General features: G+C 44.4%; 1 protein-coding gene across 1 annotated transcript in view; it reads left to right on the top strand.

The window, feature by feature from the left end:
- Nucleotides 1–18,264: 18,264 nt before the first annotated feature.
- FIBCD1 (fibrinogen C domain containing 1) overlaps nucleotides 18,265–27,206 on the top strand; it is a 56,891-nt gene continuing 47,949 nt past the window's right edge. Inside the window, exon 1 of the mRNA XM_036751082.1 lies at nucleotides 18,265–18,336. Within this exon, the coding sequence (XP_036606977.1) occupies nucleotides 18,265–18,336 (72 nt within the window). The remainder of the gene's footprint in view (nucleotides 18,337–27,206) is intronic.

Below are 27,206 nucleotides of genomic sequence, written 5' to 3'. Positions count from 1 at the left end.
CGAGGTTTTGAACCCTGGTGCTAACACTGGATAAATTTTTTAACCTCTCTGCATCTCAATTTCCTTATCTATTAAATAGAAGTAATATTGCCTGTAGTTATGTATACAGATCACTATAATATAGAATGTGAGAATTTGACAAGAGTGGTATCAAAAATAAATGCTAGGAGGAATATGAGGAGAGATAACTAGAGGCTGAGTGCTCAAGGAAGGTTTCACAACAGGGGTGGGATTCAAAATGGACCCAGAAGGATGGAGAGGGCTTTGATAAGTAGAAGTGAAGGGAAAGCATGCCAGGCAGGGGCAACTCTATAAGAAAAGGCACTGAGGAGAGCAGACTCTCTTGGCAGAGCTGTGAAAATTGCTCCAGCCATTCTGGAAAGCAGTTTGGAACTGTGCCCCAAAGTTCCAACCTGTTTATGTACCTTTTGACCCATCAATACAATTCTACTAGTAGGCCAAAGAGATCAAAGAAAGAGGAAAAGGACCCTTATGTACAAAAATATTTATAGCAGCACTTTTTATCTTAGCCCAAACCTGGAAACAAAGAGGGTGGCCATCTATTGGAGAATGACTAAACAAATTGTGGTATATGAATGTGAGGGAGTATTACTGTGCCATAAGAAATGATGAAATGGATAGTTTCAGAGGAAATGGGGAAGATCTCTATGAAATGATACAGAGTACAGAGAACAGAACTAGGGGAACAATTTATATAATGACAACAACATTAAAGAGAAAAATAAATTTGAAAGACTTTAGAACTCTGATCAATGCAATGATAATGCACAGGTCCAGAGGACTGAAGATGAAACATGCCACCCACCTCCTGCCGGAGAGGTGATGGACTTAAAATACAGAATGAAATATTTATTTTTGGATATGGCCAATGTGGGAATTTTTTTGGTTGGACTATACATATTTGTTGTGAGGATTTTATTTTTTCATTTTAAAAACTGTTCAATTGGAGAGGCAGTGGGAGGGACAGAAAGTAAATGATTGTAGGAAGGAAAGGTGGAGGGAACAGGGAAATAAGGAAGGAAGGAAGGCTAGAAAGAAAGAAGGAAGGAAGGAAAAAAAGTGACAAAAGAAAGGAAGGGCCTTGATGTGGAAAAGTAATTTATGTATTTTGGGAATATTGAAATGTTGCCTAGAGTGGAGTGTGATGGGGTGTGGAATATATAGGGAACAATATAATATTAATAATAATAAAAATGATAGCTAACATTTATTTAGGGCTTGCTATGTGCCAGGCTCCGTGCCAAGTGCTTTGCAATGATCTCATTTACTCCTCACAACAACCATGGGAGGTGTAAGTGGGAGATAAGACTGGGGCCAGATTGCTGAACTTCACAGTGTAGCAATATGTCCAGGTAATTTTGGGGAGGTCACTGGTTTAAGAGGGCAAGCATCTTCAGGGCAGGGATACATCCTTAGCTAGCTCTGCCACAGGCATCTCTGTAGCAAAGAAAACACCATTTGACATGCCTGATGATGCAGTCATGCCTCCTGCCAAGAATAAAGCTGCTGGCCCAGGGCGAGTCAGTGATAAACTGTGATCCTGTTAGCACTGCCTGCCCTGAAGCAAAATTCTTTGACACAAGGGCTCCCAGGAAACAAAGAATGACAGCCCATATACACCGATGAACAATCAACTAACAAGCCCAATCAATAAGGTAAAGGGGGCAAGAGAATTTCTTGGGACCCAGTGGCCAGGGCTGTTCGTATCTGTATCAGAAGGAGAGACAAACACAAAGAGCCTGGACCCTCCCTGGGGGTAAGCAAGCGGCCAAAGATTCAGGAAGGCACAAGTCAGAAGACACTAAATAGGCCATAGGGTTGGACGAGTGAAGGGAGAGCTTGGATGAGATATCTCTGGGATCATTTCCAGGTCTGATGTCCTGTGTTCTAGGATTCCAGGATGCATAGACTCTGGGAATGGAGACAGAAGGGTGAGGTGGTAGAGAGAGGAGATGGTGGTCCTTGAGGGTCATGCTCAGGTAGTATAAGAGGAGGAAGAAAGGTGGCTCCATCACTTGGCTAGTTTTTCCCTGCATATTCCAACTGCTTGTAACTTGCTCTAATTAGGGGTCCCAAGTAGGGATTCTCCTAGTGAGGGGGGAGTCTGGAAGTATGGTGGGAAGAAAATTGGCCTGAGAGAAAGGAAACCTAATGCTGAGACCTTGGACAAGTCACTTCTCATCTGTGGGCCTCAGTTTCCTCATGATTAATGTAAGAGGACTGCATTGAGTATTTCTAAGGTACTTTCCAATCATGTACAGTGCAAAGAAGGCTGACTTTGAAGACAGACAACTTGAGTTCAAATCCTGGTTCTGTTGTTTACTACTTTGTGATTTTGGGCAAATCATTCTTTGGGCCTCAGTTTCCTCTTCTGTAAAAAATGGACTAGATCACCTCAAAGGTCCCTTCCACCTCAAAATCAATGATCTTATGACCAATCAAGCAATAAGCATTTGTAAAGCCCCTACTACATGCCACACACAGTCGTAGGTGCTGTAGATACAAAGATAAGACCCAAGGAGTCCCTGTCTTCAGAGAGTTTGCGTGGGATTGTGGAGAGTACATGGAGATTGATTAGGATGTGCAATATAAATATAAGGTGATTTTTTTTGCAAGGGGAGTCACTAACTGCTGGAAGGATTGGGAAAGACGTAATATAATAGCTTTGAAGGAGATGAGGGATTCCAGGAGGCTGAGAGGAAGGAGCACATTCCAAGCATGAGTCATGACCAGTGCAAAGGTGCTTACATGGGAGATGAATATCAGGTGTGAGGAACAAGAAGAAATCCTGCTTTGCTTGAGCATAGAGTGTGTGAAAGGGAATAATAGAGAATAAGCCAGCAAAGATAGGTTGGGGCCAGGGTGTGAAGGACCTTAAAATGCCCAACAGAGGAGTTTGTAATTTGATCCTAGAGGTAATAAAGAATTTCAGTTCTGACATTCTCTGGCTTCCAACTACAGGATCTCTCTGTGTGTCCAAAATAAATAAATAAGCAGAAAGGGCAGGTAGGTAGTGCAGCGGATAGAATGCCAGGCCTGGAGTCAGGAACACCTGAGTTCAAATCCAGCTTCGGACACTTACTAGATATGTGACTCTGGGCAAGTCACTTAACCCTGTTTGTCTCAGTTTCTTCATTTGTAAAAGGAGCTGGAGAAGGAAATGGCAAACCACTCTAGTATCTTTGCCAAGAAAACCCCAAATGGGGTAATAGAGTCAGATGTGATCAAGTGACTGAATAACAACAAGAAGATAAACAGAAGCAAGACTCTTTAGACCTTGGAACTGGATACATGATATGCAGTCCCCCCCAACCCTAAATAATTGAATTTATTTCAGAGCCAGCAGCACCCAAGCATTGCCACCTAATCCAACGAGGGCTAAACCTTTTACTTTAATCCTTAGAGTTGTCTAGTCATTCTCCCTGGATGGCTCCCAGCAAAGTAGCAGAAAAAAGCCCTGAATCTGGAGTGAGAAGATCTGGATTTGAATACTGACTCTGCTACTTGTGACTCTGGACAAATCACTTCATTTCTCTGTGCCTTGGTTTCTTCAATGGTTAAAATGAAGGGATTAGACTGATGAGGCTCTCTAGGGTCTTTTCAATGTTCTGATCTAGTTCGAGCTCTTCCTCAAATAGCTCGTGATCCAGGTATTGGTCTAAGCACGTACATGGACCCCTTTACAACTTGGCCCCTGCCTTGTATCCAACAGAGAGGCTGAGCAGCTTTGTTCCTTTCAGAGGCAGCTCAGCCATGCCTGACTCAGCCAAGGGTACAATGGGGGAACTACCTAAAAAGTCAGGGTAAGGGCTGGTCTTGGCCATATTAAAATGACTTTAAGGGGGTCAGAGCTGTCCTCATTGGGTTCCCAAGTGGCAGAGAATCAAAGCCTTGCTGAATTCTCACCTTCTTCAGAAAGACTTTATCTCCTCTGAACTCTTTAAAAAATTATTTACTGATGTATTTTGTTTCTTATATCACCAAAATTTACCCCAGGATACTTTCTCCTCCCCTTCCCAGAAAGCAATGCTATTTTTAAATAAAAAAGAAATCAGCAAAATTGATCAGTAATAAAAGCTAACATATATATATATATATATGTGTATATATATGTATATATGTGTATATGTGTATATATGTGTGTATATATGTATGTGTGTCTGTGTGTGTGTGTGTGTGTGTGTATAGCACTTACTATGTTCCAGGCACTGTGCTAAGCTCTTCACAAATATCTCATTTGAAGACTCATATGAACTGATGCTGAGTGAAGTGGGCAGAACCAGGAGAACATTGTGTACACTAATAGCCACAGTGTGTAATGACTAACTTTGATAGGCTTATCTCTTTTTAGCAATGCAAGGACCTAAGACAACTCCAAAAGACTCATGATGGAAAATGCTACCCACATCCAGAAAAAGAACTGTGAAATGCAAATTGAAGCATATTATTTGCTCTCTCTCTCTCTCTCTCTCTCTCTCTCTCTCTCTCTCTCCCTCTTTTGTTTCATCTTTCTCATGGTTTCTCCCATTGGTTCTAATTCTTCTTTACAATGTGACTAATGTGAAAATAGGTTTCAAATGAATGTATATGTTGAGCCTATATCAGTTTACATGCCATCTTGGGGTGGGGGAGGGCAGAGATGGGGAGAAAATTTGGAACTCAAAATCTTATGGAAGCGAATATTGAAAACTAAAAGTAAATAGATTAATTTTAAAAATTAGTATCTCATTTGATCCTCACAACAATTCTGGGAGGTAGGTGCCATTATTATACCCATTTTACAGATAAGACAAACAAGGTTAAGTGACTTGCCTAGGGTCACACAGCTAGTAAGTGTCTGAGGCTTCATTTGAGCTCAGGTCTTCCCAACTCCAGGTTTGGTACTCTATCCACCCTACCATCTATTACAACCTCTAGCAATATATAGCAAAGGTCTGTAAATGTTGCAATGTACCACACTTGTAGACCTCTGATCTCTGCAGACGAGTAAGGGTATCTTTCCTCTGGAGTCATGTTTGTTCTTTGTAATGTTTTGGTTGTTTTGTGGTTGTTCCTTCTACTTATGTTGTTGTAGGCATTGCATTTTTTTTTTTGGTTCTCCTTACTTCACTCTGCATTAGTTCATGTAGCTTTTCCCTTGCTTCTCTGTATTCATCACATTCATCATTTCTTATAGTACAATAATATTCTATTGTATAGAATTATTCTATTCATTCTGAAGTATAATAATATTCTATGGTATAATATCCATGTGCTACAATTCTCAATCAATAGGTATTTACTTTGTTTTCAATTGTTTATCATCATAAAAAGTGCTGCTACAAGTTTTTAAAAAATTTTTCTTCTTATCCATTGCTGCCTTGGGGACCCAGTAGTGGGATATCTGGATCAAAAGGTATAGGTATTTTAGCATCTTCACTTGCATAATTCCAATTGTTTTCCTGAACAATTGCATTGATTCACAGCTCTAGCAACAATACCTATGTGCCTATCTTCTCACGATGCTTTAAGCATTGACTGTTCCCCTTTTTTTGTCATCCTTGCCAATTGGAGATTGTGAAGTGAAACCTTGGGTTTGTTTTGATTTGCATTTCTCTCATTATTGTTTATTTGGAAAAGTCTTTTATATGGTTGTTAATAATTTGCAATTCTTTTGAGAACTATTTGCTCATATTTTTTGGCAACTTAGCTACTAGGGGTTGACTTTCGGTTTTATATATGTATATATGTGTGTATGTATGTATATGTGTATATATATATGATGTTAATTGTGTACATATCTTAGATACCAAACCCTTATCAGAGAAATTCAATTACAAGATTTTTTCCTACTTGACTGCTTCCTTTCTTATCCAAGCTACATTAATTTTGTTTGTGCAGGAGTTTTTCAAGTTCATGTCATAAAAGCTATCTATTTTATCTTTTGCAATTGCCTCTGTTCTTTGGTTAAGAATATATCTCCTACTCATAGTTATTATGTATATGATCTAGTTTTCTTCTAATTTTTTAGGATATGGTCCTTAATATTAAGGTCATGTATCCATTTAGAATGTATTATTCTGAAATCTTATAACACTATACTTTGTATCCATTTAACATATCTTACATACAGGGTACCCATCAATCAATACTGTATTGATTATTAGTATAAATGTAAGAGAGCTATCATTAGTCCGTAAACCAGATTGAAAAGATCTCTACATAGAGAGAATCCTATACTACTACTATTAATAATGGTGGTAGTAGTAGGAGCCATAAATCATGAGTCCAAACTCACACTTACATGTCCCATTATATCTAGCCAGCTCCAGATCCCAGACCATCTTCCACATCCTATCCAGACATCCACTCTGGCTGTCTTATTGCAATCCACCCTGCTGACATACAACTGCTGTGAAAACTATAAAGCAGTTTGGCAGAAACTAGGCATAGACCAACATCTTACACCATGTATCAAATAAGCTCAAAATGAGGATATGATTCACACATAAAAAGTGATATCATAAACAAAGTAGGAAAGCATGGGAAAAAGTACCTGTCAGATCTATGGGTAGGGGGAGAGTTTGTAACCAAACAAGAGATGAAGAAGTTCACAGGAGGTAAAATGGATAATTTTAATTACATAAAATAAAAAAAAAAAATTACACAAACAAAATCAATGCAGCCAAAATGAGAAGAAAAGCAGGAAACTGAGAAAAAAATTATAGCAAGTTTCTCTAATAAAGGTTTCATTTCTCAAACATATAGGGATCTAACCATATTTATAAAAATAAAAGTCATTTCCCAGTTGATACATGGTCAAAAGATATGAACAGACAATTTTCAGAGAAAAAAAATCAAATCTATCTATAGTCATATGAAAAAAATGTTCTAAATCACTTATAAAATGACTCTGAGGCATTACCTCCTACCCATCAGATTGGCTAAAATGGCAGAAAAGGAAAATGACAAAGTCTGGAGGGGATGTGGGAAAATAGGTACACTAATGCACCGTTGGTGGAGCTGTGCACTAGTCCAACCATTCTGAAGACTAGTTTCGAACTATGCCCAAAGAGATATAAAACTGTTCATATCCTTTGACCTAGCAATACTATTACTAGGCCTATACCCCAAGGAGACCAAAGAAAAAGGAAAAGAACTTATGTGTACGAAAATATTTGTAGCAGCACTTTCATGATGGCAAAGAATTGGAAACTGAGGGGATGCTCATCACTTGGAGAATGACTGAACAAGTTATGGTATATGATTGTGATGGAATACTGTCATGCTGTAAGAAATGAAGGGGACGATTTTAGAAAAACCTGGGAAGACTTAAATGAACTGATGCTAAGTGAAATGAGCAGAAGCAGGAGAACAATATACATAGTAATAGCAATCTTGTAATGATAATCAACTGTGAAAGACTTAGTAAATCTGATTAATACAATGATCCTCTACAGTTCCAAAGGAATCATAATGGAAAATGCTGTACTCTCCAAATAGAGGACTGATGGACTCAGAGTGCAGATTGAAACATATTTTTCCCTTTCTTCACTTATTCTTATTTTTTTTCCTGGAAGATGCTAACGCAGAAACATGTTTTGCACAACTTCACAAGTATAATGTTTAACATACTCCTTACCTTCTCAATGGGTAGGGAGGGAGAGAATTTGGAACCGAAAATAAATTTTCTTTAAAAAGAATGTAAGCTCCTTGAGGGTTGGGGCTATCTCACTTCTAGATGTGTATATATATCCAGCACTTAGCACAAAGCCCACTACATAATAAGTATTTAACAAGTACTTTCATATGTCATTATGGACATAGGAGGAGAAGCTTTAATGCTTTATAGTTTTGCAAAGCTCTTTACGTACAACATTTCATTTGATTGTCACAACAATTGTGCAGTATAGAGGAAAGGCATCTGAATTTGGAGTCAGAGGATGTGGGTTTAAATCCTGGTCTTGCCACTTACACCCCCATGTGGTTTGGGGCAGATCACTTTCTTTCTCTGTCTCAGTTTCTTCATCTACAAAGAGAAGGAAACTGGACTACGCGTTCTCTAATGTTCCTTAGAACTTTAAATTGATGAGCCTTGGACTTCCATTTTTCAAGGAAACTGAGGTTCAGTTGACTCGTCCTTGGTAACAGAGAGTGTGTGGAGTTGGCTGAGCTGGAATTTAAACATAGTCCTTCTAAGTCTAAATTCAGTGTTTTCTCAACTTTAATGCAGCTAGTATAAGAGAAGGCTGGGGAGGGAGAGAGGAAATAAAGAGAAATTCAAAGACCAAGTGTTCAGGCCAGGCAGGCACTTGGGAAGCCTGTTTAGTGCTTGTTAGTTCTTAGTTAAGGGCAGCTAGGTGGCATAGTGAACAGAGCACCAGCCCTAGAGTGAAGAAGACCTGAGTTCAAATGCAACCTCTATAGATACTTAAGAGCTGGGTGACCCTGGGCAAGTTACTAGCTCTGTTTGCCTCAGTTTTCTCATCTGTAAAATGAGCTGGAGAAGGAAATGGCAAACCATTCCAGTATCTTTGCCAAGAAAACCTGAACAAGAGCAATAAGTCCTTAGTTAAGCTGACTGAAACTGTGTTGAAGCTTTCCTCAGATGTATACAGTCTATACTATATCCCCAAACCCCTTTACAGGGTTACTGAGTTTTGTTATGCAGATAATCTATTTGTGTGGCAAGGGCCAGGGGTACAAGGGTGGGAGAGGAAAGTAATATTGTCCCTGAAGGCTAGAGATTGCCTGTTAAGCATCTAGGAGCAGAGTCACGGTGGCCTGCAAGAAGCATCTCTCTCCTCTTTGTAAACCTTTGTTTGTGGCAGTAGACAGAGGAGATCCAGACTGAACCCATAGCAAACAACAAGAAAAGTGTAGGCAACAGTCCCCTCATGTCATCACAGTGAGTCCAAACCAAGCTGAGGACAACCAACAAAGTGGGCTTTCTGGCACCATTTTTGGTCCTTTCTTGTTTCTAGTCAATCCAGAAAGAAAGCTCTTGATCCAATTCAGTCCAGCAAATCCAGACTCACAGGAACCCAAAGTAAAACACCTTTTATAAGACTGAGGTCGGGAAATGGCTTTTATTGTTGTTGAGTCATTTTTCAGTCCTATCTGACTCTTAGTGACTCCATTTGGGGTTTTCTTGGCAAAAATACTGCCGTGGTTTTCCATTTCCTTCTCCAGCTCATTTTACAGATGAGGAAACTGAGGCAAACAGGGTTAAATGACTTGCCCACGGTCGCACAGCTAGTAAGTGTCCGAGGTCACATTCGAACTCAGGAAGATGAGTCTTCCTGACTCCAGGCCTGATGCTCTATCCACTTCACTGTCTAGCTGTCCTCTAGCTGTTTATCTGGATTTTATCAGGTTTTTCCTAGATGAGAGTTAAAGGTTCATCAAATTTAGAGTTGGAAGGAACCCCAGTGACTATTTAGTCTGACCCTTTTATTTTATAAATAAACAGGACCAAAGAAATGAAGTGACTTTCTCTTAGTCACAGAAGTGGGGGTCAAGCCTGTGCAAAGACTGATTCACAATATACCAAACAGACAGTTATTAAAGCTGGATAATGGTGGAGGAAGGTAGTGGGGTCATGGGGGGGGTGTCCATTAAAATAGAGAGGACATATTCTCCAAACTTCTTAAAGCCTGCACAAAGTCTGACTGCTAAGTTCTGTTTAGGACAGGCAACAGCAACCTGTCACGCACAAATACTAAAGACAGTCTTTGAAATTAGTGCACATTGCCTGAACATGCACAATCTGTATCAAATCGCGTACTGTCTCAGGGAGCGGGTGGTGAGGGAAGGAGAGAGAAAATCTGGAACTCAAATTTTTTTTTAAATAAATGTTAAAAAATTATTTTTACGTGTAACTGGGGAAAACAAAATATTTTTTTTTTAAAAAAAGGAGATTAGTGCATGGGCAACACTACCTTCCCTGGCACTCCAGGAAACTAGGAGCTGGCAATTAGGCAGGCCACTTTGGGAAGGCTGCCCATCCCTGACTTGGGATGTGAGCCACGGACTGGACTTCCCGATGGGAGCGATTTGTTTTGTGGTTGTTTTACCTGCCCCGTGCGCTTCATCACTACTGGTGTCTCAGTTGAAGTTTCTGAAGAGTTGGGCCTGCAAGTCAGATCTGCCCATCATTCCAGTAGAGGCCCAGGAGCAGCCTCTGGATCAGAGCCTACCCCCCATCACCAGCCATGCCCACCCCACCCCCACAGCTCACCTCCTCCCCGAACCCAAATTCATTTGTTCTGGGCTAATTTCTAGTCTGGACACAGCCTTTGATTGCAGGCTCTCCTCTGTCATCTCTCGTCACTGTTGACGAAGCCAAATTTTAAAAAATAATAAAAAAAATAAAACTCCATCCTGTCATTTGGACTCTCTCCACTCCCATTTGGCAGCCCCCCCCCTTCCCACCCCTCACTATTGTATTACGAGTTTATGTCAAGGTATGTTGGATTCTAAATTAAATGTCAGCCCACTGTACATTTCTGGCTCCAGCTGCAGAAAATGAGCTGCCGGACTTGGACACTCTCCAGTTGTTCAGCTCACCGTGCCTAACACTGAGGTATGACAAGCGCATTGAATCACCAGGAGGCAGCCTTCCATGCCACGTGAAGCCACAATAAATTTATTTTTAATGATAAATTTGACTGTCGGAGTTAAGTTGAAACAGCTTTACACTCAGAGCTGACTGCCCTCAGAAACCCCAGGGAGGGGTCGGAGGTGGGGGGGGTCCCTCTCTCATAAACTGGGTACTTTAAGTCTCCGAACTGGACAGGCCTCAGAAAGCTGGGCAAGAAGATGCTAAGAAGATGCTTGGTAAGAATTTCTGACATTTATCTAGCTCTGTACGGCTGGAGTTAATTTTCACAGGTGTTTTCTCATCTGATCTTCTGAGGCAGAGAAGATGTTTTGGACCCATTTTACAGATAAGGAAATTGAGGCTCAGAGAGGTAAGTACCTGGTGGATTCAAACCCAGTGGATCATAAACTTAGGGCTGGAGGGAACCTATCTAGTTAAACTCCTTAATTTATAGATTGGGAAACTGGGACATAGAAAGATAAAATAACTTGCCCAAGGTTATATAGGTAATAAATGGCAAAGCTGGGATTTGACTCCAAACGCAGTTCTTTCCTTTCTTCCTTCCTTCCTTCCCTCCCTCCTTCCTCCCTTCCCTCCTTCGTTCTTTCCTTCCTTTCCTCCTTACTTCCTTCCCTCTCTCCCTTACTTTCTTCCTTCCTCTCTTTCTTCCCTTCCTCCTCCCTTCCTTCCCTCCTTCCTTCTCTCCTTCCCTCCCTCCCTCCCCCTTCTTTCCTTCCCTCTCTTCCTCTCCTCCTCTCTTCCTTTCTTCCTTCCCTCCCTCTTTCCTTCCTTCCTTCCTTCCTTCCTTTCTTCCTTCCTTCCTTCCTTCCTTCTTTCATTCCTTCCTTCCCCTCCTTCCCTGCTTCCCCTCCTTCTCCTTCTTTTTTTTCTTTTTCTCACATTGCTACCTGTCTCTCTCTGTGTCTCTCTCTCCCTCTCAGTAATCTTATAAGTAGAGGGAAATCCCAGCAAGGAAAGTTCCTCTACCAAGGCAGCCTTGGCATGCATCTTACAGTTTTCTATCCTAAAACATTGCCTGGGCTACTAAAAAGTCCTGTGACTTGTCCAGGGTCACACAGTCAGTATAGATCAGAGGTAAGATCTATAAGGGTCTTGCTGACTCCAGAGTGGCTCTTCCTACTAGACTATGCTGCTTTTAAACTCTTTCCACTTGACTAACCTTTCTAACTACCAGTCCAGGACCCATTCTGATATCTATCAATTAATCAGCATTTATTAGGTGCCTATTATTGCTACATACCAGGCAGTGTGTTAGGCTCAGGAGAGCCAAAGACAAAAATAATACAATCTCTACTCTAAAAGAGCTAAAATTCTGTTGTGGGAAACCACATGCACACCTAGAAGCAGATACCCAGTCTGTACAAAGTAAATGGGTACCTAGGTGACACATTTTTTTGGATAGTTCAAATCTGGCATCAAATACATACTAGCTGTGTGACCCTGGGCAAGTCACTTAACTCCTTTGCCTCAGTTTCCTCATCAGTAAAATGATCTGGAGAAAGAAACGGCAAACCACTCCAGTATCTTTGCCAAGAAAACCTAAATGAGGTCATGAAGAGTTGGACAAAACTGAAAACGACTCAACAACTTCATGCACAGTAAATAAAAGGTTGTTTGGGGATGGTGACGGGAAGGCCTGAGCTGCAGAGGAAAGGCTTCATGTGACATGTACGTTCAGCTTTGTAGAAGCCAGGGGTTTGGTGAGGCAAAGGTTCTGTGTTCTCCACATGGGAAACAGCCCATGAAAAGGCCTAGAGATAGGAGATGGAATGTCCTTGTGAGAGAAACCGCTTCATGGTCCCAGGTCAGGCCTTAAGCACAAAAAGGACCAGGAGATCTTGAATATTGAACTTCAGGTCATAGGTCTAGAGGGGACAGGGAGCTTGGACACCATCTAGTCCATCTCTCCTTTTACAGAAGAGGAAACTGAGGCCCAGAGAGGTTAAGCGATTTGCCCAAGGTTAGACAGGTAGTAAGTGGCAGAACTGATTCAAATCCAGGTCCTCTAGCTCCATCCAGATTCAGGCGCCTTTCCATTCTACTACACAGAACACATCGGTGTGATGTATGATACGTGTGATGTATAGTATGTAACACATCCAGGGTTATGGTACCTTAGGCAATCTTTGCAAATAGGCACTATGTCTTTAGTCACTTCTCTACTCTTTAGAGGAGAATACAAGGGAGATACAAGGTCTTGGAAAAACTACACATAAATGCAGTCTGGGTTGGCTTCCTGGAGAAGGTGAGTCTTAAGCCTTGAACTGAAGCGAGTTGATGCATGTGGATTGTTGGTGGGGGAAAGGAGCTCCAGCTGAAGGACAAGGCTGGTAGTTTAGCTGGCACAGACAGTCCACTGAGCAAAGAAAAAGAGGAAAAGAGTGAGGGCTCATGTGTCAATGCCTCCAAGCCCCACTCCAGCTCTGTCTATGATCTTATAACCTACCCAGGATCCAACTGCAACTTTTCCTGATGAGGACAAGGCTTCCTCATGGTGAGGGAACCTCCTTCCCTCATACTAATGTTCTGGCTGTACTGCCCCCAGCCACCTCCTTCTCCCTCCCTCCCACTGAGCTCAATGAACTGAACAGACAACAAAAGTTATGCTTTTAACAATTTCACCCAGTGCACTGACAGACACAGAATGCAGAATGTTAGAGCTGGAAGGACCTTAGAGATAATCTAATCCAAGGATTCTGAACCCTGGAGTTATGACCTTTGAGTGTCTATGGATAGATTCCAGGGAATCCATGAACTTGGCTGGCACACTGGGCCTGGAGGCAGGAAGCCCTGAGTTCAAATTCAGCCTCAGATATTTACTAGCTGTGTGACCCTGGGCCGTTAACCTCTTTCTGCTTCAATTTCCCCATGTAAAATGGAGTTATGAATAGCACATCTCAGGGCTGCTATAGGATCAAACGATATAGTATTTGTAGATAGCTTATTTAGCACAGTCTGGCATGTAGTAGGTGCTTAATAAATGCTTATTCTCTCCCTCCCACTAACCTCTAAATGAAATTTACCATTTCCTTCCATTATGAATCTAGGCAACAAACTATGGTAGCATCGGCAGCACCTGTGACTTTGTCACCAATAGAAATCACAGGTATTTTCATCTCCTATGACAGTTGTTGCAGATATCTTGAAATATCATTTACACTCATCATTACTTTGAAATTACTGTAGTTATTAGATCCACTTCGAGACTCCACATGATTGCAGTCTTCCTGTCTACAGACTATATTTCAACATAATTGGTTTCCCTTGTAATTCTATATATTTTATTTTATGCATTAAAATACATCACTCCAAGAAGGGGCATGTAGGTTTTGCCAGATTGCCAGATGGATGCAATGCACAAAGAATGTTAAGAATCCCTGATCCAGTCCAACCTCTCATTTTACAGGTGAGGAAACTGAGGTCAGGAAATTTGTAGCAGCTGTGTGGTGAGGTCACTGGGGTCCTGAATTCAAATCCTTGTTCAGCCTGTGTGATTTTGGACAAGTCACAACCTGTCTGAGTCTGTTTCCTCAGATGACAAATGAGGGGACTGGGCTAGATGATCTCTTTATTCTCCTCCAGGGCAGCTAGGTGGCAGTTGATAGAGTGGGCCTGGAGTCAGGAAGACCCATCTTCCACAGTTCAAATCTAGCCTCAGACACTTACTAGCTGTGTGACCTTGGGCAAGTCACTTAACCCTGTTTGCCTCAGTTTCCCCATTCCCAAAATGAGCTGGAGAAGGAAATGGCAAACCACTCTAGTATCTGCACCAAAAAAATCCCAGATGGGGTCATGAAGAGTTGGACACAAATGAACAACAAATGTTCTCTTCCATTTCTAACAACTACAAACCCGTGAATTTGTCTAAGGTCACGTTGTTAGGAAGTGAGAGATTACCAAGTCTGAGATTACCAAATTGAGTGCTATCTCAACTGGGCCATGCTATTCATCCCACAAATGGCACATCTCCCCTCTCCGCTGCTTAGCTGTGACCCAGACCAATTTGTCTCAGGGTCCCCAGTGCAAATTCTGGCTGCTGGCATCGTCAACCTGCCTAAAACAGAATTAATTAGGAAGTTGTCGGCAGCGCTTGGGGTGGAGGTGGAAGCGGAAAGGGAGCCCCTTCAATGTATTCCGCTGTTTTGGATTATTTGGGGTTTTAATATCATCCATGACCCCTTCCCCTACTGGCACAGATAACAGAGCGGTTCACATTTCCTGGTCTTTAAAGTCCATCTATTATCACTGCTGAATCATTCACGAATCATTTACTGGAGGGGCTGGGCTGTCTGGGAACTATGTTCTGATGTATCTTTCTTGTTAGGGCTTCACATTCCAAATCCATTCTCCTCCCCTACCCAACACCCCAAATTCAGACATAACTTTTCTTGAGGTATCTCACGTCAGTTAAAAAGAATAATCCTGACTAACATTGACAAAGCACCTTACAAAGGCTTACAAAGCATTTTCACGATGGGCCGTAATGCCAAGTATTCCTGTTCCCACTCTGCAGGTGAGAAAACAGAGGCCCAGGAAAGTTAGGTGACTTTACTAAGGTCACACAGCTCCTCTGTGGCAGAGCCAGGACTGAAAATCAGCTCCTCTGGCTCCAAAGCCAGTGACTGCTGTTTGCACAGAATATCCTCTGAGAAGGCAACATGGCACGGATTGCCACAGGGTGGGTGAAGAGGGGAAGATATACAAAGGAAGTGCAGATGTGGTGCCTGCCCTTCGGGAGGTTCTGAACTAGCAGAAGGCAGGGCGGCAAACTAGAATGGGAGCTGGCTTTCGAGTCTGCAGACTCAAGTTCGAGCCTCAGCCCTGCTATTTACTGGCTCTCTGACCGCAAATGGGACATTTTCCTTCTGTATCTACAAAGTGAAGCGTCTGGACTAGCTGACCTCTAGGCTCTTTTCTAGCTCTGAGTCACATAGGAAACTGGACAGACCTTGTTGAGAAATGCTGACCACCTGGAATAAGAAACAAGAGAAAGAGCATCCGTTAGACAAAAAGCAATGATACAGAACTAAAAACTTGTCTGGGGTTGGTGGAGTGACGTGGTACCATGTTTTGCTGTGATGTAGTCCCCCATTGTACAGGCAGAAAAACTGAGGCATAAGCAAAGGAAGATGACAAAGTGAAGGGAGAGAATAGGGAGAGAAACTGGACCTATGAGTTCATTGATATAAGGAACTCCTTGAGGAGGAAATGCCCTCTCCCAATGCAGGTCAGCACCTTCTCTGTAACTTGCAGTCTTGAGAATTGCCTGGGGGTATTGGTCGTATAGGTCAGAAGAAAGACTTGAACCCAGATCTTTCTGATTCTGAATAAGGCCAGTTTTCAGCTGTACTACATGAATGGACAAGATAGCAAAACATTGCTGGAAAGGAGCCACTTGGTCACTTGGTGGCCACCCTCTACTTCTCCAGCCTAACCCTACATTCCAACCAGGCTGGTTTCCTCACTCTCCCCTGCCTGCACCAGGTGCATTATCTCTTCCTTACCTTTGTTCATATTGCTCCCGATCATCTCCATCTTCCCCATTCCCAACCCTTCTCCCCCCCTCCCCCCCCCCCATCCCTGTATCTCTGAGATTAAATAGGAAGGAAGGGGAGAGGGGAAGGTGTTCTAAAGAGTGACGATGCCCACCAGCCACTGAAAGAACTAGAGGTGGGGATGGGGGCACCCCTGCAGCCACAAAACAGGGTCCAGAAGGAGCAAGGGGGTGGCATGGCTCGGGGGGAACAGCTGGCAGAGTTCTGAACTTAGTACCTTGAAGTGATTGACAGCTCCCTGCTTGGGAGAACTAAGCTGAGTAGAACGGTTTTCTGTTTTTTTTCCCCAGGATCTCCCCACACACATCCTTCTACCAGGCCCCTGTATGGCCCACCCACCCCCTGCCCCAGAGCTGCTGCTCCTGGCACACTGGGAGAGAGCCTAGGGGGAGAAAGAGAGAAGCCGTAGATTTTAATGGAGGATTCTGGTAAACATTAAGGCCCGAAGGCAGGCAGGCCAGAGGGGCCAGGGGTCAGGAGAAATATCTCCCCAAAGCACATTATGGTAGAACATGAAAATGGAGAGAGAAAGAAGAGGAGGGGGCCGTGGCACTCTAATAGGAAAGGATGATAAACGGGGGCAGGGGTGGGAGGCAGAGAGAGAGGAGGAAAAGAGGAAAGGGGAGGAGGAAGTCCTGGTTTTCTCTGGGCCCCCCCCAGCAGAGGGGAGGGGGCAAGTTGGGGCTCCTGCTTAATATGTGTGGCCTGCCTCGTCTCAGAAAGAACCCACAGTTGCAACTCATTAGAGGAGCAGATTAAGGACTTTGTAAATTACCACTAAAGGCTGCTTTGGGCAGATTAAAATGTTTTTTAAAAGTAGTGATGATGGGAGGGGGCGATTAAGACGGGGAGAAAAAACCCTTGCCACAAATCCCTCTCCTCCCAGGCACAGGGAAGTGTGCTGTGCGTTTCTCGTGAACAGCAGCCGGGAGCGAGGTGGGTAATTAGCCCGGGAGAGCTCAGAAGAGGATCAGCTCCTACATGCTGGCAGCTGTCGCCATCCAAGAAGTAGGCTGGCTTGGGTTTGTTCTCCCCCGATCTCCTCCTCCTCCTCTTCCTCCTCCTCCTCCTTCTTCCCTTCTTCTCCCTTCTCCCCCCTCCCCAATCCTTGGATTGGATCACCTGGACCCAAGACAGAGTGGAGGCTGTAGTCTGAGACTAGCTTCGTAGGGCCATCCCCTGGGGTGGGTGTGTGGGGGGAGGTTGTGGCTCTGAGCTAGGGCATCCTTAGGGAGAAGTCCCCTCCACCCCAGGGCAGGGGTGAGCCACATCTGGAGACATTCCTGACAGGACCTGGTTCAAGCCCTCAGAGATTGCCCTACTCTGGGGAGTGGTGCTGTGATATTGGATCCCTCCTGCCCCTCCCTTCCCCCTAATTTCTGGGTTTCTGGGATTAATATCCCATCTCTGCTGGGGAGAGGGGTGGGAAGCAAAGTAGTAACAGGACTCACTGGAGAGATACCGTCCACAGCTCATCAGAAACTGCCTCACACTGCAGCTCCCCTTCCTGGAGCTTAGACCCCATTCCTTTTAAGGTGACTTGAGCTGGTAGCTCTGGCTTAAGTTTTTGCAAATATTTGGGCTGGGATTTTCTTTTTTCTCCTCCCTCCAAAAAGACGGGGCTCAAGCTCCCCACAGCTGCCTTTTTTATGTTCTTTCTGAGGATTTTTGGTGGGTGGTTTGTTTGCCGGCCTTGTCTTTGTTTTGGGCTTATTTGTTTTGTTTTGGTTTTTTTAACCTGAGTTTCTCTGTTTTTGACCACCTAGGGCAGCAGAGAAAGCTGGGGGTGGAGGGAGGGAAGGAGGGAGGGAGGGAAAGAGGAAAGAGAGGGAGGGGGAAAAGAGAGAAAGAGAGAGAGAGAGAGAGAGAGAGAGAGAGAGAGAGATGGAGCGAGGGAGAGGGTGACGGAGAGGGAGTGACAGAGGGAGGCTGACATGCCACAGGGTTGCATTAGAGCCAGCCAGGAAGAAGGGCAGGGAGAAGAAAGCTCAAATCCCTTTGCAAGATTCAGGTGGTTTCCTCTTCTGCATCTGTGTGTCTCTAGATCCATTTCAAACATTTTTTTACACTGAGTCTTCCTAGAAGATGGTAAATGACAGATGGAAAGCCATGGGTGGAGCCCCCCAACTTGAAGACGGCCAGCAGGAGAAATCCCAGGTAAAGGGAAGAAAGAATGAATGAAGGAGGGCGGGCGTGTGGAAGGTAGGATCCAGCACCCTCCAGAGGCATGATATTAAGGAGATAAACAGAAGTCCTTTGGCAAAGGCTCTCTTATTTTCCCCTCCCCTCCTACCATCTAGGCAGCAGCTGGAGAGTGAGAACCGCGGAGTGCATGGTTGGCTTTTGACAGGCACGCGAGCGAGGGGGGCTAGGTCCGGGGCATCTCGGCTGCGGAGTTGAGATGCAGTCCCAGGTTTCTTCCCAGACTGCCGGACTTCTTGCCCCTGGGAGGGCACCTTTCATAGTCCTCTCTGTCACCGCTTGAGGGGACCCGGGAGGACAGTGGTGGCTGTCGGCAAATTGGCACTGAATTATTGAGTTTCTTTATTTTTCCGAGCGTTGCACCTTGGGTCTGTAGCGGGCTGGCTGAGGGGGAGGCAGCAGCAAACAGGTAAATAAACCCTGCACAGCCGCCTCTGAGTAACTGGAGCACATTGTAAATGCTTAAAGAACCTTTTAAAGAGGATTTTGCATGTTGACTCCATGCTGCAGTGAGTTCTCTCTGGTTATTTGCAATCTTTGCTTCCTTTGTCCCATCTACTGAAATAATCCGGGTGCTCGCTTAGACTTACTTATTAAGGGGACATCTTGGGGAGAAAGAACTAGTGGGATAGAGCGTAGTGCCCACACAATTGTGTATAGTGGTAAGGGCTGGGACGCAGAAATGTGGGAGTACTGGACAGGAGCTGGCATTGTGGTACAGCTGGCGAGGTCAGGACATATCTGTATGCCACCTAGCCTGTAAGCCATCCCAGAGGCTAGACTCTGGCTTGTCTGACATTCACTAGGGAGCAGGGGCAATTGTGAACACGGGCACATACAATCCATCGGACTGGTGGTGGTGGCATGGCTGGGGGAGAGGAGGAAGAATGAATGAAGTGAGAAAGATGGGGACCGGCTTTGGTCCAGGAAGAGCCAGTGTACTGAGGCTGGTGATCTGACTTGCCTCTAAGGCCAGGGAGGAAAGATTGGAGGACTTGGAAGCCCAAGCATAACTTCTAAGGCTCCCCTCCTAATTCTACCTACCTGGGCCTCAACGGGAAATAATAACTCTGTAGCCAACACTTTCAAGAGCCCTTCTGTTGGAAACATCATCGCCAGGGCCAGAACCTTGTCTTTGGGTGAAACAGCATGGCACGGTGACAGGAGTGTTGAATTTGGAGTCAGGGCACCTGGGTTCAAGTGTTTACTCTGTTACTACCTGTGTGATCTTGGGCAACTCATTCAATCTCTCTGGGCCTCAGTTTCCTCACCTGTGAAATGACGCATTTGAACCAATGCCTTGTGAAGTTCCTTCAGACTCTGAATATATGATCCATTTTTATGATCTATTTCTCTGCCCTTGAATTGGGCTCATCGTGGCGGTGGGATATCCAGAAGGTCATCTTCCCTTCCCCCAAAATAAAACTTCCCTTTCATTGCTGCTATCCCAGAGTCCTTGGTGAGGGGGTTAGGAGCCTCCCTTGTGGAAAGGGACCATTCCCAGCCCTCCTAGGGAGTCAGCCCTGCTCTCGCCTGATGCTGGCAAGCACTGTCAATGTGTATGTGAAGCCCAGTGCCACCTCCAATGGGCTTCTGTGCAGGTGCCCAGTTTGACAAAGAAAAGAAAAAAAGCCAACATTTTAACATTTTAAAAATCTTCCAGACATATGCCCATGGGGAGGGCGAGGGGGAAGGGAAGCAGAGGGAGGGGAGATAGCTCCTGCTTGGTACACACGCAGGAAGATGGGGGTTGCATCTCGTTGCTACAGGCTGTTGGTTTTGGCTCCTTCTGGGGCTTTTTAGTTACAGTGTACAGAGGGCTGCCACATCCACCTCCTCCATTCCATTCTCACCAAAGCCCTGTGAGGGAAGTGGGCAGAGATCCTTGGCCCCATTCTACAGATGAGGAAACCGAGGCCCAGAAAAGTTAAGTGATTCACCTAAGGTTAGAACTAGGTCTAAAACCCAGGTTTTCTGACTCAGACTCATCCTCTCTACACCATACTACCCTATTCAAATGAGGAGTGGAAGAGAGGCTAATGGTCAGCATCCTTGCTGGGAACCCTGATTATTCCTGTATTCTCCCTGTATTTTTCTGTTATATCTTTGGGCCAGACCAAAGGAATTACAAAATCCTGGAGCTAGAAGGCACTTAGAGGTCATTGAGTCCAGCCCCCTGACTGATGAAGGAGTCTCCCCCGCCCCCAATAAAAGTCCTGACAAATGTTGATCTAGCTTTGACTTGAATAATTCCAATAACAGCTGCCATATTTAGAGAGCTTTGAGATTTATGCTTTGCATATATTATCCCACTTAAACCATACTGTTGTGTACACCCTGGGGGAGAAGGTGCCATTATCCCTAGTTTACAGATGAGGAAACTGAGTCTCAGAGAGGTTAGGATTGGAGCTGAGATCTTTCTAACTCCATGTCCAGATCTTCATCAGCCATGTCACACATTCCATAAGACAGCTTTCACTGTTAGTAAATACTCCCTTCCACTGATCCTAAGTCTACCCCCCTGTAACTTCCACGGGTTGGTCCCAGCTCTTCTCCATTGGAGCTACACAGAGTAAGTTAATCAAGTCCATGCTCTGACCTTTGGGCAGAGCCACAATAAAACTGTCCCAGACTGATGAGGATCTCCTTATGAAAACCCATGCCCTCCCTGGGGGGACCTATTCCAGGGATCAGGAAGACTCTAAAGACACAAAATACATAAAGAAATACATTGAGGGTCCTTTTTTATAGTCTTCCTTTCTGAGTTGGGTGACTTTGGTGGTTGTGCTTTTTGAAATTCAGCTCCCCCAGACCCTCGGGGGGTTGGGGCCTCCTGCAGCTGTTCCCTGGGGGTACAGACTCCAGCTGCTCACAGAAGCAGAGGCCCAGCTGTCTGCCCCCTGGCAAATGAGCACAGCCAGGCTTTGTGCTCTCTCTGGGGGCCTGAGCTTCGGCCACCATCCTTCCTGTATTCTCCAACAGACAGTGCAGGGGAGCCCAAAGATGCAGGGGAAGGAAGACTGAGCCAGGAGCCTCCAGGATGCATGTCAGAGTCCTGACTCTACCATTCACTAGCTACTTGATCTCACCCAAGTCATTTCCCTCCTCTGGGCTCTGTTTCTACAACTGTCTGCTTACTGCCCTCCCTTGGCATCTCACTAGCTGGCTCTGAAACTCCAGGTAGGTAGGAAGGAAGGAAGGAAGGATGGAAGGAAGGAAGGAAGGAAGGAAGGAAGGAAGGAAGGAAGGAAGGAAGGAAGGAAGGAGGAAGGGAGGGAAGGAAGGAAGATTAAGCACCTATTGGGTGCCAGGCACTGGGATGAGTTCTTTGCAGATATTATCTCACTTGACCCTCACAATAACCCTGGAAGGAGGGTCCTATTATTATCCCCATTTTACAGTTGAGGAAACTGAGATTAAATGATGTGCCCAGAATCCTATGGCTAGTAAGTGTCTGAGGCTGGATTTGAACTCAGGTCTTCTTGACTCATAGGGCAGCAAAGTAGCACAGTGGATAGAACACCAGACCTGAAGTGAGGAAGACCTGAGTTCAAATTCAGCCTCAGACACTAGCTGCGTGACCCTGGGCAAATCACTTGATCTTATTCGCCTCCGTTTCCCAATTTGTAAAATGAGCTAGAGAAGGAAATAACAAATCACTCCAGTATCTTTGCCAAGAAAACCCCAAATGGGGTCTTGAAGAGTCAGACACGACTGAAACAACTCAACAACTGCTTCCTGACTCCCGGCCAAGCGCTCTATCAGCTGCACCACCTAGCTGCCCAGATAGAAGGCAAAGGCTTGTGCCCATGTGTCTGGACCTAGGTTGATGTGTTTGAAATGGAAAATGTCAGAGAAACTTTTTGTAATGAACCTGCACTGTCCGTCCACACCCCACCCATGGTTGGAAGACTTTAACGAAATCCAGAGTAACTCCTTATCAGACATAGGTTGGGGATTTCTCATCTCTGAACCATTCAGGGCAAACTTCTTCAAACCCTGCCAGGTAACTTATTCCCTTGTTTGTTCCCCAATGGCCGGGAAGATCTTCCGGGCACCCAACCCTAGTCTCTCCTGTTTTCATTTACTCCGCTTTTCTCTTCCCGGGGTTCGTCTTTTCTCTTCTACCTCTGGAGCCGAAGGGGCTCCTTTCTTTTGGTCCATCCCATATGAAGGTCAATGAAAAGAATGGGAGAAGGGAAGATTTAGGAGGGATGTGATCACTGTCTCAAGGTATGTGAAAGACTGTGACATAGAAGGAGACTCAGAGGGTCCAACTGGAAACAATCCATCAATAAGTTATTTATGAAGTGTGTTAAGCACTGAGGATACTGGGCGGGGGGAGAGGGAAGGCGAGACCAATTCCTGCCCTCAAGGAGCTTCATCCAAATGGGGAAGACGGCATGTAGAGAAATACATACCAAGCCATATACAAGGTAACCTCAGTGGGGAAGACGCCTGCAGCTGAGGGGACCAGGAAAGGCCTCCTGAGGGAAGTGATGGATGGGAAGACAGAAAGAGAGGAATGGGCCTAGTCATGAAGGGCTTTAAATGCCAATATTTGCTCTCAGGGGTAATTGGGAGCCACAGGAATTTGTTGGGTAAGAGGGTTATATGGTCAGACTCCTGCTTTAGGAAAAAACACTTTGGCATCAAAGTAGAGGATGGATTGGAGCAGGGAGAGACTTGAGGCAGGGAGAAAAATTTGGAAGCTACTGTAACTAGCCCAGTTCATAGGGGATGAGGCTGAGTTGGGCCGGTGGCTGTGTGAGTAGAGAGAAGGGGGCACATACAAGAGATGCTGTGAAGATAGAAATGACATGAATCAACAAATTATCTAACATTGGGGGAAGGGGGGAATGAGAGAGAGGAAATGAAGATGATGCCATGGTTGTGAACCTGAGTGACTGGGAGGTTTGTGGGGTCCTCAACAGTAATAAGGGATAGGCTTGGGCAGGTGGAGGGGAGTGGAAGACAATGTTTTGAACATGCTGAGTTTCTCAGTTTGTGATGCCAGTCTTAGAACTCAGGAGAAAGACTAGAGCTGGATATATAGGTCTGGAAGTCATTTGTTTGAGATGATAATGGGACAGAACCTAGGTCACATCCACAGTTAGTGAATACAGTATAGATGAAGATCCAGCAAAAGGAGACCTAAAAGGAGTGGTAAGGCAGATAGGGAGAAAACCAGCGTTACAAAAACCAGGAGAGGAGAAAATTTCTGGTAGGAGAAGATAGTCAACAGTGTCGAATGCTGCCTAGAGTTAAAGAAGGATGACGACGGAGAAAAGGAGAGAGGCAGGGAAGGGGTAAGGAAGAGAGAGGGGGAGAGAAGGGGGGGAGAGGGAGAGAGGGAGAAGTGGTTAGATTTGGCAATTAAAAGACCACTGGTATCTTTGGAGAAGGCAGCTTCAGTTGAATGATGACGTTGGAAGCTGATTGCAGAGGATTAAGAAGAGACTGGGAGGAGAGGAAGTGAAGATATTGGATATAGATTTTTTTCCCCAAAGAGTTTAGATAAGAAGAGGAAGAGAGATATAGGACAGTAGCTAGCAGGGATAGTAGGTTCTAGGAAGGATATTTTTATTTTACAATGGCAGATACTTGGACCTCTTTGTAGGCTATAAAGAAAGAAGCAGTTGATAGGGAGAGTTTGAAAATTGGAGAGAAAAAGAGGAGTTGATAGTGAAGGTGACCTCCTAGAGAAGATGGGAAGGAGCTCCTTCTTCTCCCTTCTCTTTATATGACATCCCCCTAATAGCACTCCCATTATCTCCTCCTTGGAGGTGACCCTTCTCCTTGCCAAAGCCAATCCTTCTATATGTATCATAATCTTATCCCTTCCTCAGCTGAGAAAATGGGAGGAAGGTGCTGTGGGAGCACTGAGGGAAGAAACGATGATAAGGTTTAGAAAAGCTGCTGTAGTGAGTGAAATAGACTGTCATGCTGCAGTGAGGGCCCAGTTTAAATTAAGCAACAGAAATGTGTAGTGGGTGCAGTCAGCGTGTGAGTAGGAACACAGCAACTACCAGTACTAACCTTGAGGGTGAGGACTGCAAGGAGATCTTGAACCTTCCAATCATCTGCCTTCTTCAGCAGGAATCCAACAATTCTTTAACCTGGACTCCTTCACCAGCTGTTTGCCTTTTCCTAGCCCATCTTTTTCTCCCTATCCCAGTGATATTGAACAAGAAGTGGGAGGTAGTGGCAGTAATCTAGGGTTAGGGTTTGAATAGCAATAGGATAAGTGACAACGGGTTTTGAAAGTAGGGGGTAAAGTAGAATTGAACTGGTTCACCAGAGAGTTGAGATTGGGAGGGGAAGAGAAGAATGGAGCCAGAGAGTCAGTGATGGTCTGGGAAACTCCTAAAGGGAAGAAGGATATCAAGTCACATTGGGGATGAAGACTAGAATTAGGATTAGTGAGGCGCTGAGAGAGGTGAAATTATAAAAGGTTGTGATCAGATAAAGGAATTTTGGAATTCTTGAACATGGAAGTGGAACATTTGTGGGTGATGGCAAGATGAAGGACATGGCAGAGGTGAAGTGGAAGAGTAGATCATAGGAGCTAAGTAGGTGGAAAAAATGTGAAATTAGTGTATTTGAGGGACCATCAACAGGTATGTTAAAGTTCATTACTATGAGGGCAGAAGTTGGAATGGAAAGTGAGATTGTGAGCCAAGCACTGAATGCATTGAGAAAAGAAGACCAGTAGATAATGACCAACAGGATCTGGACTGAGTGATTAATTTGGATAGAGAGAACTCAAAGAAGAAGATGGTGCTGAGTGATGGTGGTCCAGGAGAAGTCTAGAAGTGGCAATGGGGAGCAAAGAGTATTGCAATTTCCTTACTGGAACAGTGAGTTAGAGGTAGAGGAGTCTAGTACGATGGAGTATTCATTCGGCACTGAAAAACATTGCCAGGGATATAGTGTCAGCCAGAGGAGGGCCAGAAGATGATAGAAATACAAGAAGAGGAAGGAAGTTCGTTAATTATGGAGCAAGAGTTTCAGAGGGCACCTTAGAAGGAGTGGGTACATATGGAGTAGAAACTTGGTGGGATAGGTTTGAGGTGGATGGGAATAATAGACTGGGAAAAAGGGATGAGAAATGGGAAGGTGGGGCTTCAATATCACTGGGAGAAGACAAGCAGGTAGGAATATGCAAACAGCTGGTGAAGGAGTCCAGGAACCCTGCAGAAGAAGGCAGATGAGTAGAAGGTTCAAGGTCTTTTCCTGGTCTTCGCCTTCAAGGATAGTGCTGGGAGTTGTTCTGTGCTGGGGTGTCAGGAAACCTGGGCAAGGGGCAGGGGCAATGAGTGGAAGTTGCTGAGAGGCAAGTTTAGAGTAAATGTAGGGGAAACCTTCCTAATAATTCAAGCTGTTTAAAAGTGGAAATGGGCCACTTCCCCATCTCTAAAAATATTCAAATAGAGACTGGATGACCATGGGGATATTGCAGCAAGGATTCCTGCTTTAACATGAGTTAGGCTTGACGGCCTCTAGGGTCCCTTCTAATGCTGGGATCCTAAGATTCTAGGATTCTATGAACCTTGGTTTAGCCAAGACTGGTGATAATGGTTTTACAGGCAGGAGGTCTAGTTCCTTTCTCTCTCTCTTGTATTTATTCCTGGGCTATTGCAAAGCTCTCAGATGTTCCAGCTTTAACACCACTGGGCATTGAGTTCATTAACTTCCTATTTGCATTTCTCTGCCACAAAATATCAGAGCTAGAAGGGTCCTAGAATATGTTAGAACATAGATCAGAGTGTGTTAAAGGTGGAAGTGACCTTAGACATCATCAGCATAGGCACATGGTTAAATACTTAACAAACTCTCTCTCTCTCTCCCCTTCCTCTCTCTCTCCCTCCCCTCCTCTCTCCCTCCCTCCCTCTCTCTCTCTCTCTCTCTCTCTCTCTCTCTCTCTCTCTCTCTCTCTCTCTCTCTCTTTCTCTCTCCTTCCCTCCCTCCCTCCCTCCTCTCTCTGTTTATCACTGTTTCTGTCTCTCTCCCTCTCATCTATCTCCTTTCTTCTCTCTGTTTATCTTTGTCTCTGTCTGTCTGAACATTCTCATATTGCAAATGGAGAAATCAAGGCCCAAAGGAGCGAAGTAATTTACTTAAGACTACATAATTTATTAGTGGCAAAGCCAAGATGACAATCTAGGTCTTCTAACCTAGGCAGAGACAGCTAGGTAGTACAGTAGAGTGCTGAGCCTGGAGTCAGGAAGACCTGAGTTCAAATTCAGTATTAGACATTTTACTAGTTGTGTGACCCTGGGCAAATCACAGTGTTGGCATACCTCAGTTTCCTCAACTATAAAATGGGGACACTATTAGCACCTTCCTGCTCCAGTCGTTGTGAGGACCAAATGGAATAATATTTATGAGGTGCTTAGCCCAGTGCCTGGCACATAGTAGGTGCTTGATAAGTGATCATTTCCTTCCTTCCTTCTGACTGCCAGTCTGGTACTTTCTGCTTTACCCTGATGCCTCCAACCAATGTTACTTTACTGATAATAACAATAGCTCACAATTTATATAGCACTTTAAGATTTATAAAGCACTTTCATTTATATCTTGCCTATGACTAATCAGCTTTTGTAGAAACATGAGGAAAAGTAAAGATGGATCTTTAAAAAAAAATCCTCTCTGGTCTGGGTCAGCCAGCTAAGTTATGTAATGTCTAAGGAAGGCACAATAGATTCAAGTCATGTGGTTCGCAAGGTACTCACCAGTCTCCCTCCACTGCCAATGAGCATGTTGGGCTCTAATGGCTGGAGCGCTCCTGTGGGTGGCAGGGGACCTGGGCTCTGCTCTCCGCT

This window comes from Trichosurus vulpecula, chromosome 3 (assembly GCF_011100635.1).
Source record: "Trichosurus vulpecula isolate mTriVul1 chromosome 3, mTriVul1.pri, whole genome shotgun sequence".
Taxonomy (NCBI): domain Eukaryota; kingdom Metazoa; phylum Chordata; class Mammalia; order Diprotodontia; family Phalangeridae; genus Trichosurus; species Trichosurus vulpecula.
Note: the sequence above shows the minus strand (reverse complement) of the source record. Positions and strands in the feature narration are given on the sequence as shown.